Source organism: Lepisma saccharinum, chromosome 6, assembly GCF_977018435.1.
Source record: "Lepisma saccharinum chromosome 6, izLepSacc3.1, whole genome shotgun sequence".
Classification (NCBI taxonomy): domain Eukaryota; kingdom Metazoa; phylum Arthropoda; class Insecta; order Zygentoma; family Lepismatidae; genus Lepisma; species Lepisma saccharinum.
In genome coordinates this window covers 80729211-80750418 of record NC_139234.1, presented here as the reverse complement: position 1 = coordinate 80750418, position 21208 = coordinate 80729211, and the positions used below count along the sequence as shown (strand labels likewise).

Below are 21208 nucleotides of genomic sequence, written 5' to 3'. Positions count from 1 at the left end.
GGTTAATTGTGCCACCTGTAAGTTTACCATGAATTAAAATACCTTTTCTCCAGAGCCAGTGTCTAGGAGGAAAACCTCTGGCCACATCCACATTCCCTTTGTTACTCCAACTGATCCTGATTTCCATTCAAAACCAGACAGAGACTCGTTTCTGTCTCCAAACCCATTGTTTGTGGCCTGAAATGGAAATAAAGCATCAACAGAAAGTAGAAATGTGTGTCACACAATAAAATACATGAGGATATTGTGATAATAAAAATGGGGGGAAATATTAAAAACGAGCTATTTAAGATGATGCGGATAACTGTCCAATTCACACCTACAGAAGCTGGGTCACTGCATGTTCAAATCGGGTACTACAGTAGTTACTTCCACATAAAGTACAATAGTTTCAACTGAACCATGATTATGTCAATGTGAACATAATATATGCAAAAAATATACAGTGTGTCCAGCTTAAAAGTATAATAAAAGAAAAATGAAATAACTTTTAAGTTTCTTAAGATATTTCCATACACTTTTCTTCTACCTATAGAGCAACTCAAAAAGTTACTTTACATATCTAATGCATCTCAATATGTGCAATATTAGTCGCACGCAACATGTCCAACCTATATTCAAGCTCTGCGCAGGTGTTGTACAGCATTACAGGCATCACATTCTGGCTTGCATCGTAGATCAGGAAGGTCATGATCTCGTGTTTGATACACTTGAGACTTTACAAAACTGCACAGAAAAAAATCAAGTGTAGTAATGTCCATAGTAGTCTCCTGTGTACCAAACATGAGTTTGTAATCTTCCTGATCTACGACATCGCATCTGAATGTGATGCCAGTAATGCTTCACAATACATGCAGGAAAGCTTTAATATAGCCTGGACATCTGTTGTGCAACTAACAGTGCACATATCGAGATGTATTAGGTATGTAAAAAAAAAACTTTTTTAGTCACTCTATAGATAGAAGAAAACTAGAGAAATGTCTTAATAAACTTAAAAGTTATTAATTTTCCTTTTATTATACTTTTAAGCCAGACACACTGTATAGTATCTATCAATACAGTGATACAAACTAACCTTCGAATACGAGCATTTTTGTTGTTCTACATAACAATAAATATTCTACTCACTCTATGATAAATAAGTGCAAATCAATCATTCTGCTGCAATGTGTGCATACAAATAAATCTGCAATGCAATAACATTGTAATGTATTTGTGTTTCTGGCATTTAGTATTGCTTTTCACCCATTTTTAGTTAATTGGAATGAGTGATTATTAGATGAAATTGATAGAGGAACACTGATAATTAAGACCTATGCCCAGGGCAGGACTCTAACTTGGGTGTTTAGTCCAAAAGCCAATTAGTTAACATGCTCAGCCATAAAATTGTTTTTTGTTGTAACTACACTCCTTCAAAACATCAAATATTACCATGCCACTTCATTTGTAATTTCCTTCCATACTTCACCAATGCTTCTCCCTGCAATCAGTCTCCTTGCCTGATCTAGGCAAGTAGATTTTCCACATGTGCACTTCATGATGGAACAGTTGGCACCTTTGGAAATAGCAAGTCTTGGAGTGGCAAAGCATGTTTTGTTGAGGGATAGCTATGTCATTTCCTTGCATTGTTAACATTGTGACCCTTGTTCCTCAATTCAAGGCTGTTGACTTGAACTAACCACAGTCAAAATTAAATACACACAGAAACAAAAATTAGATAGTAAAAAGAGATGAAGGGAAATGTAGAAGTAAACGATTTCTTTTGAGTAAAAAATACAGAGTAGCCAATAAAGTGCAAGCATAATTCATCCAAAAAATTGTACTACCACAGTCAATAAAATTGTGGACTAGTACCTCGAGTGTAGGCAGCCATGCAACATGGCATACACTTACACAGATCCACATTATCCCTCAAAATAGTCGCTGTTGACTGCTATGCACATCTGGCAATGTTTGTATAATAATTGGAAACACTGCTGAACGATATTGGCAGAAAGTTCCTGTACAGCTTCTCTTGTGGCAGTGATGATCTCCTTGGCCGAATGAAATGAAAAACGTCCCATCATCGTCAACACTACTGATCAGGTCACTGCAAATGGTCATGCGATTATCACATTGGTCTTGCATCAGGATGCCTGGTACACCATGCTGGGTAACATGCGACATGTTCAGGTCATCAGACAGAATTTTGTGGCACGTACCATAGCTAATCCCTACTGCTGCTGCAAGACCATCTGCCACTTGGGTGCTGTTGGCATGCACCAACGTTGCAACTTCTTTGATCTTATTCAGTTTGGCTCTTTCGTGGCCGACCAGTATGTTCATCATCCTTCAAACTCTCTCCCCTTCCCCCTGTGCAAAGCATTGGTGTCACTTAAAAACAGCATTGCAGCCAAAGGCATCATTGCAGTACACTTGCTTCATCATCTGAAACATTTTGCTAGCAGATTTGCTTAATTTTGGCAGAACTTGGCATTTGCCTGTTGCTCAAAACTGTGACATTCTCGAGTAGTGCCACTTGCATTCTACTACCCTTCACAACAGAGACTGTAGTTCTACTTGCACTGTATACACGCAACTGCCTCTTGCTGGGACAATAGAAGAAGACATGGCACTATACTGTGGTGCAATCTATCTACTGTAGTGCACCACAGTCACACTAAATGACCAGTCCACAAACTTATTGACTTTACTGGGTATAAAAGCTTCAATACTAAATTGATATTGACTTCAAGGGATGACTGACTATAAGTCATGATTAACGACAATTTCAACGAGAACTCCAAGTGATCACAATTAGCATCTCACAATTATGGTTCTGCAGAACTAATGACCAACCCACACTGGGACTGTTTGGTCTCACAACTGTACTTCAGACATTCTCAAATTTACTATATAACGTGAATATGGTCATATACTCCTCAAATAACAACCATGCTTTCTCCATTTTGTTTGAAGGTCTTGTCAGTCATGTGATGATCCCATCATTCAGACAATTAATGATATATTCAACAGAATAGCATACTACACATTCATAACATAATTCAATTCCACTTTGATAATTGTCTATAGATAATATCTACTAATGAATACATTTTCTGGGTCCCCTTTGTATGGTCCTCCATTGTTCCTTTAGGAGAAAAACTTGCAGTTGAATCATAATCTTTTATCTTACATTCAAATAGTTTGCATGTGAATATAAACATAATAAATACAAACATTACTATACTTAAATAAAGTAGAAGTGTGTATATATATAATACATGCATATATGATCAAACAGAAGATTAACTCACCCCTTTCTGGAGATATTTAACAAAAAGGTTCAGTATAAATGATTTTCCACTTCTCAAAGGCCCAATAATTGAAACTACATAAATTTTAATATCTCCCAGCTTGTGGTCCAGAAGAATTTTTTCAAGGACATTGTTGTTGAGACAAAATGTTCCATCTTGGCAGGTCGCAAATCTCTGAGGAACATTTCCTGTAAATGATTTATAAATATTTAATGTCACTCAATATTAATAATTCATAGCATGTAACATAGCAGTATTGTCTGATACAATAAAACAAATTCAAAAAATTCCATTAAGATTTTTCCTTACAAATTTAAAGAATCAGCTCTAGTTATGCATAATAATGTATCATTACCATTAAAATATTTCATCAGCTTTTTCTCCTCTTATTGTATGTGCTCAATTTTGATGATTGTAAAATGCATACACTATGTAGCCAAAAGTCACTGGACACATTGCTGTTGGTTCCAAAGGCACCAGCCATGTTATAAATAGAATGCTGGACCTCCCTTTGCTGTTGTTACAGCATTTACCCTCGGGGTAGAGCCTCCATTTAAGTTATGGTAAACTGCTTGTGGGATTTATTTCCATACTGACCCTTCAATGAACAGCACACATACACACAAAAACAAACTAAATCAAATTCGTGAAGGCGATGTAGATGCCAAAATATCCTCCATTACAAGCCTTACATTAGAATTAATTACTTTGATAGCTAAAGGTAAATTTTCAGCAGAGCGGATTGCACAAATGCACGAGTCGATCTCCTTGAGTCAAGTGGAATGCCAATCTTTTGCTATGAATTAATCCAGGCCCTTAACCGTGTTCTAAATGAAGAAGAAATCAAGCTTTTCAGTACACAGAAAGGACCAGATACAAACAACATCTATAACACCCTAACTTATGATCAAACTGAGCAAAACATGGGCAGACATGTACGTCAGAGAACAAGAATGATTCAAAAGGCAGCACAGATCCAAGGAAGAACACACTTTACAACAGGGAAAGAGAAGGACTCCAAAACTGTTTAAAAAGTACTGACTGAGACCATCAAACCCTCACCCAATAACTATGGATCAGAAATATGAGGTCAACTTAAAATGTCTTAACCGTAGACACTGAAATGGCACAGGGCATAGAAAAACTTATAAATCACTCAGAGCTGAAAAAGAAAGAGATTAAGGTGGGGAAAAAAACCTCTCTTCATCATATATTTTATGTCATACCACATACCAATAAATAAAACTGAAGATTATATAAGAGAAGGAATGTACTCATTAAACATGGAAGACAAGATGTATAAAGAAGAATTTAATCAAAAACTCAAGATCTGATTGAAGACAGGACCTACGATCAGACAGACAGCACATCATATGATAGAAGTCTCGCCAGATCTATATAAAGAAAAACAAGTTCTATCTCTCATTTCTTGCCTTTGCGATAAAGGATTATATGTTAGTGTCCAGATGCTTGAAATGGCAAGATCTATGCCACTTATTGAGATATTGTAGGAAATTAGAAAATTAAGCTCTCACAAAAGAAGACAGACCCTGCTACAACAGAAAGAAAATATGTCATGCAGACTTTGGCCGAGCATACAACCTACTGTGGGAAAGATTAGTAGGCAAAACTGATTATGGACAGTTATCTTAATATACCAAGATAAAAGAGGATATTTGCTTACAGACTGTGCTGAGATGCACAAGGGCTGCAAGACATAGGGCAAGACAGATATTCTCAGGATCACGAAATTGAAGAATAACCTACCAAGAGAGCATGCTATCCCTAAAATGAAGACAAGCCTTTGGGCAACCTTTACAAGCAAACTAAAGGTATCTCTTGGTTCACATAGCCCTCCCGAAGTCACTCTGAGAGAAGACAATAAAGAGTAACAATGGTGATACTTGAAGATGTTGAAACAGATTCGGACTCAAAACTAAACATAGATTTAGAGAAGACTTCAGTATTAAGAGAAAAGACAAAACACAAAAAAACAGAACCTGGGACCATGACAGTAATTAATATGGTAACCCCAGTATACAAAAGTTTTGAGCTGAAACTACGATAACCCCAGTATACAAAAGTTTTAAGCTGAAACTACACTAACCCCAGTATACAAAAGCTTTTGAGCTGAAAGTAAAGCTAAGTAGACTGGAAGAAAAGGAAAAGCTAGCTGTGGTGGTCTAGTCGGTAGGGCCTCTGAATTCCACCCAGTAGACCCAGGTTCAATTCTCAGGGTGATCTTAGGTCAGAATTTTTCCGGCCTTGTCCCTGCATAAAGCAGCTCTGGGAATCAGTCACCAGAGCATGATGTTGATCACATCACCTCCAAAATGGCTGAGATCGAGAATGTGTGGGGCCCTACCCCTACATCCCCTAAATGTGCCTTCCTGGCACGGTGCTATATCTACAGGAAACATTACCTTAATGGCAGCCCTAAGACTACTGGTTAGAACAAAACATAAAAAGGAATATTGGTTACCTGTCAATACCAGAAGTGGAAGGTAAGTTAATATTAACCCTTAACTACCATGGTGGAGTCTTTTCAGACCCCATACAACACTAGTCATAAATTATCTTGACAGACAGCTGAAGTTGTTTATTACCTTTCATGTATTCTCAGTGTGATTTACGAGGTTGCCAAAGCCAGTTGTGTTCTTTACGTTTGACGATTCATGTCCTTGTACCAGCTGTCTGAGGTCCATAAAGACCCAATTACAGTATTTGTGAAATACTTTCTTTGTGTGCTTGTGTGTGACAGTTTCCACTTCTCTTCACATTCTACTGTGACTTGCTGTATTTCCTTACTTTTGTTTCCATAAATAGTTATAATGATTGCAATTGTTATGGCTTACTTGAGCCAAGAACTGTATATTCAGTCATCATAAGACCAATAACATGAAGAGGTGGACCCACATGAATCCCAAAAATGACATTGGTGATACATCTGCCCATGGAGCAAAGACAAAGAACAGAATACATCTTGGTCCAAGTGCTTTCAAAGGGTCGCAAGGTCTGTTATAACCATGTAGACCAATAAAAACCACGTACAAAATAAAAAACCTGGTGTTTTGATCTTTTTCTCCCCATCTGAACTGAAAAGCTCAACAGTGACAATGTGTTTACCTTTATATAACTAGTTGGGGAAAACCATTTAGTACATGACAAAATAACCGGTCCCTTTAGGAAAAAGCAAAATAACTTTAAAATATTATCTTCAGTTGATAGTACTTTTTCATTCTTGTTTTTATTTTATCCTTTATTTATATTTAACTTCACTTGTTTATTTTTATTATTTTTCTCTTTAATAATATCATGGCACTATTAGTATTACATGTAACTTTCTTTTTGTGTTCATATTCTTGTAACTTATTATTAATTCTGTAATTTTTATCTATTATCATTGTTCATGTATTTTTATTTCTCCTATTTTATTCCTCTTTAATATTATCATAAATATTTTACCATAAAAATATCACTATTAGTATTAATGTAACTGTATTTGTGCTAATATAATTCTCAATTTTTTATTAATTTCATATGTAGTGTATCATCATTCATGCAATTTTTTTTAAATTTCTCTTTGGCACTTTCCTGTGGAAGAGTGGTCCAAGAGGCCATAACATGCCAGCTTTAATAAAGATGATGATTATTATTATTATACAGATTCTATGGTAAATATCCAGTATAACATGAAAATAAGGTTAATTAATACATTTTAAGGAACATACAATTATTAAGTATTTTTACACCCCTAGGGGCTTACTATTAGTAAGTATGCGGAGTGGCATCCACGGGACCTCAAGCTGGTTAACGGCTGCAAAGACAGAAGATGATGGAATCTCAACGGCAGCGGAGGTGGAAAACCCAGAGGAGTAACACCTCTCTAAAAAAAAACCTTGGTCCATCTGGCTCTGGATGGTAGCATAGGGATAGATGATGATTCAGAGAAAAAATGAATGCCTCGGAAACACCGAACAGATCTCACAAAGACGACATTGCAAGAATAAGGAAACGAGAATCAGAATCAAAACAATACATGGTAAAGAAGTAGAAATAATCAAGGAAATGGAAAAATACAAAATAAAAGTACTTGGAATAAGTGAAGTATAGAAGAAAGAAAATGGGAAAAAATGCTTGAAGGAGAAAACATATTGATGTATTGAGATATTCAGTAGTACCAGTTGGAAACAGCGCAAAAGAGGGAGTAGAAATTATAGTAACAAGAAATAGACAGAAGAGTAATCAGCTGGGATCCAGTAAATTCAAGAATAATAACTTTAGACATAAGACTTCAAAGAAAAGATTATCCTGATTCAAGTATATGCACCAACGTAAGATGATAATGTGAGAGACAAGGAAGAATTCTACACAGATTTACAATCAAAAGTGGAAAGAGCAGATATAGGAGGAAGAAAAGTTATAATTATGGGTGACTTAAACGGAAGACTGGGAAATGATCACTTGAGTGGATTCGGATCACTATAGGTCTCGTGCGACAACTTGAGCTCTAGGGAAAGTGGAAATCCGAAGAGGCCATGTGAGTTTTGTCAAGAAAAAGGCAAGCTGGTGGAGCGAAATTCCAATGTTGCCATCTACAGATGTAAACAATTAACTGGTCGTTCAGTTTAGATGTAGATTTGCATAATTTGGAAAAAGGCGGTTCTGCATTGCGAAGCCAGGCAAGAAATGTGGGAGAAGCCTCGTTTCCCAAAATACTCGCTGATATCCGTGGTGGAGTGATTAGCACAGCGTGCTACGATGCGAGGAGCTCCGGGTTTGAATTCCGGCCTGTATATGGTAGTGTTTCTGTGTGTGTCCCTTCATCAATATCATCGTATAGTCATCTTCGGGATTAGCCAAAAGTAGCAGGAAAGCAAAGTAAAATGAACCAAATCAATGAATCCAATTTGGATAAAGGGGTTATTAATTCATAGATTGATTTTATTTATTTTACTTCGCTTTTCTGCCACTTTTGGCTAATCACAAAGATTAGGATGACTGATGATAAGACGAAATTGATGAAGGGACAATCACAAAATACACCCATGCCCAGGCCAGGATTCAAACCCGGGACCAATGACATCAAAGCACACTGTGCAAACCACTCCACCACAAACCATAAAAAGGGGGTTATTAGAAGGCTTGTAAGAGATTCTTATGTTGTGGTTGTAGATAATACTGTACCAACACCTATCAAAGAAGTTGCGATAAAAAATTAATTTCACACTGGAAGAGCCGTGTACTATTTAGACGAAACATGCATAAACGAACATCATACGGTGCCAAAACGTGGCAGTGTGACAAAGACGTTGTAAGGCCTTTACCACCAAGTGGAAAAGGAAGGAGAAGCTTCTAATGGCAACCATCGACGCAGCACAGTTTGCAAGTAAAATATTTGGGGCCCTTAGTGAAATATATATATCGAGAAGAGACATATATATGCATTGATGATGTCAGAGGGATGGACAGACATTTTAAACCATTAACGTCCATTACGAAAAGGAGAGAGAAGGAAATGGGGGGGAAGAGGAGCTCGCTGCATTGCGTACAAAGCAAATATGGTTCTAGTAGGTTAGATGTCCTCCAATTAAAAGAACGTAGTGTTTATAAAGCTTTGCTAAGAAATGCTCTTGGTTTTCACAGGCATTCTGGCAACATACATGTATATTGAGAATACCAAGAAATTAGTGTGGTTGCAAACACTGCTTTTGAAGGGTGGAGAACTCATTATAAGTGTTGTCACTGCGTCTGCAGTCAACTCAAATACTTTCTCCCCAGAGTTCAAGTTCTGGCGCAAGACCTATAGGAAAGTATGGAGGAGAAAGAATTAAAAATGAGAATGGAAAGAGAATCATAGATCTTTGCATAGAGAATGCAATGCTGATAGGGAACTCCTTCTACAAACATATAACAATATATGAAACTACATTTGAGGGTGAGGGTGAAAAATGCCAAAAGCATCATAGATTATATAATATACCCACAACAAATAAGACAATATATCAAAGACAAAAGTAATAAGAGGAGCAGAACTTGGAACTGGCCACAGACTGCTGGTAGCTGAAACACGGTTTTACACAAGGGTGAAGAAGAAAAATAAAAAGGCCTATAACAAAATAAAAACAGAAGAGTTAAAGAAAAAAGAGAAAAAAACAGGAATATCAGAATAAAGTAGGAGTACGACTAAACCAAGAAACATTTGAAGATAAAGATATAGAGGAAATGTGGCAAAAAATCAAAGATATAAAACTCAAGTCATCAGAAGAGGTATGGAAGAAAAGACTAAATACAGGAAGGAAAGGAACCAGATGGTGGAAGAAGAGTAAGAAGTGTAAAAGGTGGAAGAAGAATTATAAGTGTAAGAAACAAAGCAAATATTTTGGAAACGTGAATGGAAAATGCATTGAAAACATGGAAAGAATACTTTGAAAGTAAATTTGGAAAGGAAGACATAGGAACAGCAGACGGGAGGATTGGAAAGCATAATAAGACAAAAAACAGGAAGAAGTAGAAGAAGAATACAAGATCAGGATAAGGATGAGAATGAGATAGGAGAGCTACTAAAGGAAATTGAAATAGGAAAAGTATATGAAGCACTGAAAGAAATGGAAAGGCAGAAGGAATAGATGAAACAGCTCCAGAATATATAAAATAAGAAAGAAACACACTCTTGGAGGCAATGACTAAACTGTATCAGATCTGGAGAAAAGAGAAATTACCAGTAGAATGGGAAAAGAGCATTATTATACCACTGTATAAGAAAGGAGACTCAACCAACTGTGAGAACTATCGTGCAATATGTCTATCCACCATGGCACTTAAAGTGTACTCAAGAATATTGGAAGTAAGGCTAAGAAAAGAGATAGAAAAGGATATGGAAGAAGAACAGGCTGCTTTTCGTTGGGAGACAAATACAACAACACATATATTCCATCCAAACAATATATGGTAAATAACTAGAAAAACGAAAAAAAGATGAACTTAGCATATTTAGATCTAAAGGCTGCTTTTGAGTTTGTACACAGAGAAGAAATATGGGTAATATTAGAGAAAAGAAAAATCCCACAAAAACTTATTCTAGTAATAAAATCAACATATAAAATAGTAGAAGGAAAAGTAAGAGTGGATGGAAAGATAAGACACATTTAAGATAGAGAAAGGAGTGAAACAGGGAGATAGCTTGAGCCTGCTACTCTTTATAGTATTTATGGATGAAGTTCTGAAGATATGCAAAAGAAGAACCGCAAGAACAAAAGTGGATAATTGGAATATGAGACCGATACATTACCAAGCATTAGTATATGCAGATGACATAATACTAATAGCAATACAGATACAGAGAACAAGCTACAGGAGGTGGTTACAGAATGGGCAAAATTGTTAAAGGCTAAAAGAATGACAGTAAATGCAAATAAGAGCAAAGTGATGCAAATAGGAAGAACGGAAGAGGTAACAGAAAGAATGCACATAATATGTGATGGAATAGAACTGGAGCAGACAGAAAGACACGAGTATCTGGGAACACGTATCTGGGAACAATCATAAACCAGAACGGAAGAATAAAAGAGGAAGTGATGAGTAGAGTAAGGAAATCTAACAATGTATATTACCAACTAAGCCAGGGACATTTTTGGGAAAAAGGGAAATAGACATTAAAACCAAACTACAAGTGTATAAGTCAGTACTGGAACCAATTTTACTATACAGATGTGAAAACTGGCCAGTAAGAGGAAAAGAAGTAAGACATAACAACAGTAGAGATGAAATGCTTCTGTAGGGTACTTGGTAAAAGAAGAAGAGATAGAGTGCGTAACGAAAGAATCAGAGAAGAATTAAATCAGAAGCCAATACCAGAAAAACTAACACAAAGACAATTAAAATGGTTTGGATATGTGGTCAGAATGGACAAAGATAGAAATGCTAAAAAATTTATGGAAGCTAGAACAGAGGGAAGGAAAGCAAGAGATAGACCCCAGAAGACATTCGAAAAAGGAATAGAAGAAATAGGACAAAAGAAAGGAGAAGGAATAAGAGAAATTAAGAGGATGGCAAAGGAACTGAAGAGATGGAAGGAGTGGATAGAAGCAACCCTGATGCTATGATGCAAAAGGGGAAAGAGGAAGAAGAAGAAGTATTTCTTAGAAAAAAAAAGTTGCGGTCTTAAAACCCCAACACTGTATGGTCACTAATTGTGGCTTATTTCTGGCATGGTAGTTAGGCGTTAAAATCAGTGAATCTCCACATGGATGTTGATGAGTGTCATTCTCCAGAGAGCCCCTCACTACATTGGCTAACTGGCTGAACTTCACAATGGCCTGAATTTTCTGAAATTCGGCGGTTCCCGCACAGTGTCTGGTTAAGTAACAGATGCACAAAGGCGATATATGCATATATTGAATATCTACATTACAATAAAAACATGATGGACTACTACAAACACGAAGTGTTGTAAATTCAGCTGTAGAATGGACTTTCACGGTTACTCTCACAAAGACTTTCTTACGACAGACTCTTCGCCAACGCACAAGCAGAGAGCATGGCCCAGCACTCAGGATATTCCCGAATTTCATATGTGGGAGTATGTTTTCATTCTTAACGTCTGTGGGAGGTTCAGCAGATTTTTACTCCCACACATGCACACGTGTCTAACTCACACATAATCACTTTATACTTGATGAATATACACAAAAAGAGAAATAAGATAAAAACCACTAGTTATAAACATTGTTCACTGAACAGATGCTGATGATCTAATGAATCTAGTAAATCAGGCATTCCATAGAATTACCTTGACAGGGTCTTCTGTGATCTGGTAAAGCCTAAGGGAGGATTGTATACATAGCGTTTAATGAGTGGCCTCACTGCTATGTGCAGGTGAGACCAGAGGTGTTCACCCTCCGGAGGGCGACCCTCATTAAGGCAGACCTCACCCTCCAGAAAACTTGATGGTGAGGGCGGCAGTAGCGGCTCGTGCCTCAAATAACAGGTGAAGAAGTACATTTATAGGCAATGAAAAACAAATAGTAAGTGTCAGTGCCCCCCCCCCAATTTAAAACGTCTTTTTTCTCTTCATCCGTCCATCTGGAAAATGGTGTCTGCAACAAATTACACACCAAGTCATTTACTGGGTTCATTGTACAAACCACAGCTCAACACATGAACACAACACACGATAGGAAACGCGAAACACACACGCGGAACAAGATCTCGCGAGAACGCAACGATTTTGCCACAGCCACTGGATGCAATGTTTTCTGTCGACGAGAGAACTGCTGCACCTAGATGGCGACACCCCTTCAATTCCAAGGCTAGGTGACGTCACCGTTGCCATGACAACCGGCTAAAGTCTTCCGCAACCTGGCGGCGTCTGCTCTTGGTTTGTTTATGCAACGACGAACTCTTCACGTGCATAGCGCCGAGCGGCGTGTTATTTGAGTATTGTCATGTGCGTTCTGCTGGGAAATAGTTTAATTTAACAAGCAAATGAAAAATGTCAATATTAATTTGAAAATTAGGTGAAAACATCTGCACTTGTTGCACTTGGCCAGCCACCACTGGAGGGCGGTGGAGGGTGAGGGCAGTGAAGGGCAAGGGCGACTGTGATCTCTGAGGGTGAGGGTGGTGGAGGGTGAGGGTGAGAGTAATCTCAGAGGGTGAGGGTGGTGGATGGCGAGGGTGACTGTGATCTCGGAGGGTGAGGATGGTGGAGGGCGAGGGCGACTTCGATGTCGGAGGGTGAGGGTGGTGGAGGGCAAGGGCGAGAGCAATCTCGGAGGGTGAGGGTGGTGGAGGGTGAGGGTATGTGGAGAGTGATGGAGGGTGAGGGCATGTGGAGAGTGGAGGGTGAGGGCAAATGGAGGGTGGTGGAGGGCGATGGAGCCTGAGGGTTATGGCGGGGCTAGATCGAGACACAAGGAGATAGGATTAAATTTAATTTAGTTTTGTTTTCATGAATAATTATAAATTTCCTTCACCCAATATAATATATCCATTTTTCGATAATATTTTGTTCCCATTGTAACTTACAAAAAGAGATATTACGATTTATTCGTGATGATCTTGTACAAATTTCTATGAGTGTCAAATGTCTATTTCTGAGGCATTAAGGCATTAATGAAATTGAAGCCTAATTCCAAGAATTACCAGCACATTCCACCCTGTGGGTAGATAGTGTGCGTCGGAAGCATGCAGTAAGGAAAGGTGGGGCAAGCGCCACTTGCGTTGTTTATTAAAACACTTTTGATATCTTAAGTTTGTGCTTTTCAATGCCTTTATACACATTAGAATGGAATTTATTTACTATAAGATATTTACAATGCAGAATTTTAATTTCCCCTATTTCCTGTTCTTTTGGCTTGAAACATAAACCAGCTACACTCTTGACGATGCTGGGAGATGCGGCACTACTGACTGCGTTAGAAGAAGAGGTCTGCTTGCCTTTCTCCTCACTTTTCGAGTGACTTATGCAGTTCTTGCATGGACACTGTTTACAAAGAAAAAAGGCCGAGGGCAAGCAACACCAAGACCGCATCTGTCTTTGGCAAGGGTGTTGGAAAGAATTCATCGACACTGGCCACAAGTGTCGCTAACTTCCAGACTTTTCTGTGCATCTGTAGCACCACCTAACGCAGTACAATTTCATGTTTGAAACTCTATAGTAATCAACAAATTACATTATGAACTTAGCCAGTGATCACCAGTCGTATGCTATTTATAAGAAATAAGTAAGAAACCGAAACCCGTCCATTTATTTAAGATCGAAACCTTATGCTAGTAGGATGTTTATTATTTATGTTTATTTAACGTAATTTAATTTACAGTTTCCCTCAAATATAAAGTAAATCATTATTTTCTTCATGGTTGAAATTTACAAGTATATAGCAAGAGGCTGTTTTTCTTATTTATAAACCATGCAGCGAAGATTTGATTTTACGGTATGTATGCACTACACACACTCAAGCCCGATACTTCACCATTATGCACATTATTGTAAGTAGGGATGTGTGTAGGCCTATATTATATTTGAAATTGTTATAATTAACCGAAACGAAAAATTAACCCATTGCTTGCCCATCACGAAAGGTCACGGCACACCCCTGGTGTGCGTGCCTATGGAACGATGAAAAATGCGCTGGATGATTCGTACGAAAGCGTCCGTGGGAATGGAAGACTTCTGGTACTTTATTTTGCGGCAGATATTTTCACTTGACTAGAAGATCTTTACTTAGACACATAAAGAACAATCCAATACGTTTAATGCCCTTAATGTGTGGGTAGTAATATTCGGAGATATTTGAATCCATATGTAAATTAAAACCACACACAGGTACCAAATAACGTCTAGCCATGATTTTAAAACAAAAATATTCAATGTTGAAAAAACACATGCCTTCGTTTTATTATTTTTCTTCTTCAAATTTGTTTCATCTTTTAAAATCCGTGTTTTAAATGTGCTTTAGTGTTTAGAAATCTGTGTCCGTTCTGAGAAAATTTGAAAACTTTATGAGTCATTTCATGTCAATTCAGCCAGACCATGCTACCCATGATCTCAAAGTTTGATGACATTTAACACATTTAATCCTTTCATGGTGGTGAGAAACGACTTTTTTTCTTGTCTCTTACTTGCCCCTCGAACTTTCAGTGATTCATCCTTTCTTCCATTCACATAGCCTCCAAGTATGAACTGCTCTGTCTTGGAGAAATAATCCAATCCCTCTTAAAAATTATTCAATCTTTTTTAAACTTTACAACAATGTCAACCAAACAATAAGGATTCCAAAAAAATATATTTCAACAGTTCACATTTATATTTTAGTACACTAATGAATTAATAAAATAGTATTTTCTATTTTTCTTTGGACCGAAAACATGGTTTACTAAAATTTCCATTATCATTGAAAGGAAAAGGTGCAACACCAACACAAGTATTTTTATAATGAACTTACATGATCTAACTTACCCAGAAATAAAATTAATAACTTTTCCATTCCTTCTGAAAATTTGACAACTTATTTCTGATTATTTTTTTTAAAATGGCTACCGGGGTATATAATTTTCAAGTTAACTTAAAATCTAAGATTCTAGCTTAAAAATATCATTGAAGCAATTTTTAGAGAATAAAATTTTAAATAATTCCCAAAAGGTGGGGCACAGGAAGGCATAACACTTTCCTTGGAAAATGAAGGTCAACCTTAATATATATATTTCACATATATAATTTTATTTGTCACAGTCGTTTGTGTTTGTTATTAAATGGATATCGCAGTGAGATATGATAACTTGATATCAGTGTTCGGAAAGTTACTTTTTTAAAAGTACAGTTACAGTTAAAAGTAACTGAATTACTTGTTTTAAAAATCATTAATTGGAATAAACTAATATGTGAAGATTTACATGCATTTTATTTATGCTTCTGGCTGGTTCGAAAGTTTTAATAAGTCTTAATTGTACAGAATATAAGTCTTCATATATTTATATTATTCATTAGAGGCAGAAAGTATTCCTATAGGGAGGGGACAAATTATCAATTATTTCTCATGGAGGAGGGATTGAGTTTCAAATACGAAAAAAACTTTCCGAATTCCCCATAACAACAATAAATAACATGTCATAATAATTTTCTTCAATATACTACAAACTCATTGTAAATTTTTAAATGGAATTAGGAATCTTATAAGCTGGTATCGAGATGTGACAAGACTTTGCATAGTCTCGGTCTCGGATCTAGTTGTAAGCACCAGTCTCGATCTCAAGGGGCAAATTTCGGTCTCGTCTCAAGTCTGTAAATGTGCAGCATAAGAAACATACACAGCAAATGCACAAACCTTCACAACATATAGAGGACGAGACAAACAAATTTTCTTAACAACATTTTTGTACATTTCGACACAACTAATTCTCGGAAAAGGATAATTTTATCCTGAATTTATAAAACTGCACTGCATAAGGCCATGGCTGTCACTAACAGATTAACTTTGCAATTGCGATAAATAAAATATATACATGATCTATATATAGTGTTGCTCACGATACGGGACAGGCTTTTTGAAATTCGAGGAGAAACTGAATGCCTGTCTTGTCTCATTGTAACTTCAGATGAGACAATAAAAGACGGCTCGTGAAAAGTCTCGTTCCGTCTAGAAACTCTAGAAGAATTACAAACAAAAAACATTCAACATTTGCAAATATTTATTTACTTGGAAAAACGTAGTTTCCTTGTAAACCCAGACCAGCATTTATTACGTCTGAAAAGGATAACGTACAAAGAGTAATGAATGAATATCTAAACTTTTTTTTAATATTCTTTAATAATGGGAAGTAACCCACCGTTATTTCCATTTTTTAATTTATTCAAGGTTATTAATTGTATGTTGTGTTAAAACTACAAATACAAATTCATACAATACAGATTCAGTTTTTGTGAAAAAGAATTGTGATAGGGAATGGACAGTTCAAGAAAATATTGTAAACTGTATAAAGAAAATTGAGGACATTGCTTCTTTAAAAATATATATATATGTATTATTTGCTTATTCTTTTAAAAGTTCCTAGGGCCTTCCTGATGGCACAGTGGTAGCGCCGTTGCTTTGTAATCAAGGGGTCCCGGGTTCGATACCCTGTGGAGGCACAAGTGGTTCGGATCCCACCTTAAACTGTAGGTCCTGTCCTGATTAGCCTAAAACACCAAATCAATCAAATTTAAAAGTTACTGTTTCTAACGCCCGAGAAACATTTCATGAAGCTTTTAGGAAATCCTTTCTTTTGTGTCTTGTACGAAGTATTGCAGTTTTGGATAGGTTTCTGTGTTCACACTACACACATTTAAAATATATATTTTTTGTTGCTTCCCAGCGGGAACCTTAGAATTTAAAGAAAACAATCCATTTTCACATTGCATTGAAGTTCTTATAAGAATTCAATAGCAGTAATGAAAAAAAGCACTCATTTATTAACTTTCAGACCGAAGCGACATGTAACACGTATCTCTTGGAAAGGAATCACAGTCTTTCGAACTGAGGCGACACGACAAGCTACAGGTGTCGCTTATCGCTTACGTGTCGCTCGGTCTATTGGAATACGCAATGAATGCTTTCTTATCGTTTGTTCCTTCACAGATGACAAACAATACATGTCACTGGAAACGAACCCTTAATAATACATGAAACCTTTCGAACTGACGTGTGATGCTCGGACTGAATACAGTCTTGTCCCAGTTTGTCTCGTGGTGAGTGCATGCAGATTTACTGAAGTGTCACTTGACTTTTCAGATTGAAACTTCCGTGTTGCTTGTTGCCTGTCTATTCGCTATCAAAGCGACAAGTGACAAAGGCCCCTTCAGTCTATAAGCAAGCATACACCGCACGTAGCAGAATAATATAACTTCAAAAAGGAAATCGAAGTAATGAAGAACTATTTAAGATCCATGTTGACATGCCTGTAGGTGTTGCTATGTTCATTCGTGGATTTTGGTTTGCGTGCAGTAGCCATTTACCACTGCAGAAAATCAGCAACAAAGTATTTGCATTCTCTATCACAATCACAGATCAAATAAAAGGACTCGTTGTTCTGCAGCTATCAACCGAGTGGACCTGTTTGTTACCCCCTAGGCAACTTTCTGAAGCAGATTCCATTCTCAGTATGAGGAAATTTGATATCTGGATATCTTTGTTTGCCTTCAGCCACTGCTGTGTTGTTCGGGCCTCATATGCTGGGGCTGAATCCTGCTGGAAGCTACAGTTCTGACTATGGAAGAGAGTGTTGTTGAGATTCTTGACTAGTCTCTCAAGCACTGTCTGCTGGTACACTTTGGCTGATGTTTTTACCCCTTTTTCACAGAAATGGAGCGTGCCCTCATAGCAAATGTTACAGACTTCATTTTCACTTCAGATTGGCCTTCTGCAAATCCGGACCTATACCCTTTGGACTGCAAATTGTGGTCCAAGCTTCAGGAGATGGCTTGCAAGAAGAGACATCCCAATATTGAAAGTTTAAAGCGGTCGGTCTCTTCTGAAGGCAGTTGATGATTTTCCAGTCGATGTGTTGTGTAATTCAATTGATGCGTGGCCACAAAGACTTACGGAATGTGTGCGTGCTAAGGGAGGCCATTTTGAATATTGATTTGTGATTTTGATTTGTCATGTATCCATTTCAGTAATGTTATTAGGATATTAAAATATCTCTCAGCATTTTGTGTCAATTTACTTAAAACTTTGTGACAGTATTTATGGTAAGACTAGGTAATAACAGCAATATTATTAATAATAATAATGAAAATTATGATGATAATAATAATAATGGAATTAAAATTATATGTTTTATGGTATTTTGATTAACATTGTATATTAAATATATATTATTGTTTTTATTATTTATATTATTGAAATTTGATCAATAGTCTGATCCCTCCTAAACATTTCTGTTCAACCCAACACGTGTCTACGGCAATATCATAGAAGGAATTGAATTCCGCCACCAAACTGATTTGCCGGAACAGAGTTCCGTTGTGTTCCGAGTCTGCTGCATATCTACTTATTTAATGAACTAATATTCACATTTCCATAAAGTGTAAATATTTATTCAATTTTTTCAGGTTTTCAAACGGGTGGCGACAGCCCCCACCTTGGCTTGTATATTTATGTATGTGTGTGTGTGGGGGGGGGTCATCCCCCAGAGAATGAACATTGGCAAGCTGAAGGAGAAATTTCCCTTGTAACCTCCCCCCAAACAGGTATCACTCAGGCACGGACACATGCACAGATTTAAAAAGATAACGTATCATCAAATAATGAACAAATAATGCATCCCTCCTACTGTTTCTGGCACCTAGAAATGTGACTCATTCCTTTAGATGTCCTTGGTTGATGTGATGTGGGAGGGGTTTTTCTTGATCTTAACATAAACAGTAGTTTCCAATAACTGGATGTCCTTGACCCATCCAACTAGAGCCCACAAGCCATATAGCACAGATTAGACACACACATACATACACACACACACAAAGAGACAAAGTTGAAATGAACGATTGCATGAAAATTACTGTAAACACGTATATGAAATAATAAGCACATTAAGCTCAAATAAACACTAACGCCTGTAATAGAACTCTAAAACGTTGCCAGAGTATCCCAAATCAAGATATATATATATAAATGAATGAAAACGTTGAAAGCATACGAATTTTCCTCAAGGTACAAATGCAAATATGCAAAAATCCACCCACTAGTAATGACGTGAGGGTTGATGGAGGGTGAGGTTGGTGGAGGGTAAGGGTGACTGCGATGTTGGAGGGTGGGGCGACTGTGATCTCGGAGGGTGAGGCAGTGGAGGGCGAGAGCAACTGTGATCTCGGAGGGTGAGAGCGGTGTAGTGTGAGGGCAACTGTAATCTCAGAGGGTAAGGACGGTGGAAGGCGAGGGCGGTGGAAGGTGAGGGCAGTGGAAGGCGAGGGAGACTGCGATGGCGGAGGGTGAAGGCGGCAGCAGAGGGCGAGGGCGACTGTGATGTCAGAGGGTGAGGGCAGTGAAGGGTGAGGCGATTGTGATCTTGGCGGGTGAGGGTGGTGGAGGGCAAGGGTGACTGATGTCGGAGGGTGAGGGCAAGGGAGACTGTGACCTCAGAGGGTGAGGGTGGTGGAGGGTGAGGGTGACTGTGATGTCGGAGGGTGAGGGCGACTGTGACCTCAGAGGGTGAGGGTGGTGGAGGGTGAGGGTGACTGTGATCTTGGAGGGTGAGGGTGAAGGTGGTGGACAAAGGTGACTACAATCTTGGAGGGTGAGGGCGGTGTAGGGTGAGGGCGATTGCGATCTCAGAGGGTGAGGGTGGTGGAGGGTGAGGGCAGTGGAGGGTGAGGGCATCCGAGTGATCTTCATCAGTTTAAATTTAATACTAGAAAATCTAATCTTCGGATGCAACACCTTTTCCTCTGTGATATCCCGAAAACAGAAAAATACAAATCATCACCTATATTCAGACTTTGTTCTGCATATAATAATATTTCTACAAAGCATGAAAATCTGGATTTTAGTCTGCCACTTTCCTTTTATCTAAAAACAGTAAAACCAATTTTTGAAAAAGACTAGATATACATATGTGAATCCATTCTACTGTGAATTTTTCCATTGTTCTGAAATTATTTTACCTTCTATGCTATTTTTATTATTGTTATTATTTTTTTTTTTTTTTGCCGTTCAATACTATGTAAAGACTATGTTCTGAACAATGAATATTTATGTATATGGTTGGATGTATATATGTTTCTTGCCTGTAGTACTTCACTTATTATCTTGTGGGTATAAATGTGTGTGTGTGTGTATGTGTGTGTTTATATGTAATCTACACTCTTATATGTTTATTATTTGAATTATGTAACCTTTCCTGTAATTGGAGATTCTCTCTGTAGGAAGCTAACTAATAATTAAATAAATAAATAAATAAATGATAATATATCATGGTGCTGTAAACACATGTCCACAATATCTCAAGAAAAGGAAGTGTTCTGAGTTTTTTATCATTATATTTTCGTCCGATGAGAAGTTCCGAAAAATTGGAAGAGCAAATCCTATCAAAAATACAAGATTTCAGGTTGCTAATATTTTTTACTATAATAATATTACGAATGTGATTTAAAATTCAAATTACTAGGAATTACACCAAGAAAAGACTGGAGAAAGTTGCCATTCCTACATTGATAATGATAGTGACAGTGGTTGCACATGGCGTGTGAAGTAAGGATGGCCAAATCCAGATTTTTTTTTTGTACGGACTATATGATCATAAAATGAGGAAGACGAACCTTTGTTAAATTCTACCTGAAAATGGAAAAAATTGTTAAACCTCTCATTCCAAAAATCGGATTACTACTCAGAAATTCGGGAAGTAAAATCTCCAAATAAGAGATTTTAAATTTTCCA

General features: G+C 37.3%; 1 protein-coding gene across 2 annotated transcripts in view; it reads right to left on the bottom strand.

Annotated features, from left to right (window-relative positions):
* Positions 1–21208, bottom strand: part of LOC145988916 (uncharacterized) — a 195484-nt gene that overhangs the window by 160863 nt on the left and 13413 nt on the right. For both annotated transcript variants that reach the window (XM_083124213.1, XM_083124214.1), the window contains exons 2-3: positions 3297–3484; positions 43–177 (exon numbers count right to left, since the gene is read on the bottom strand). In XM_083124213.1, coding sequence (XP_082980339.1) covers positions 43–177; positions 3297–3484 — 323 coding nt within the window. The remainder of the gene's footprint in view (positions 1–42; positions 178–3296; positions 3485–21208) is intronic.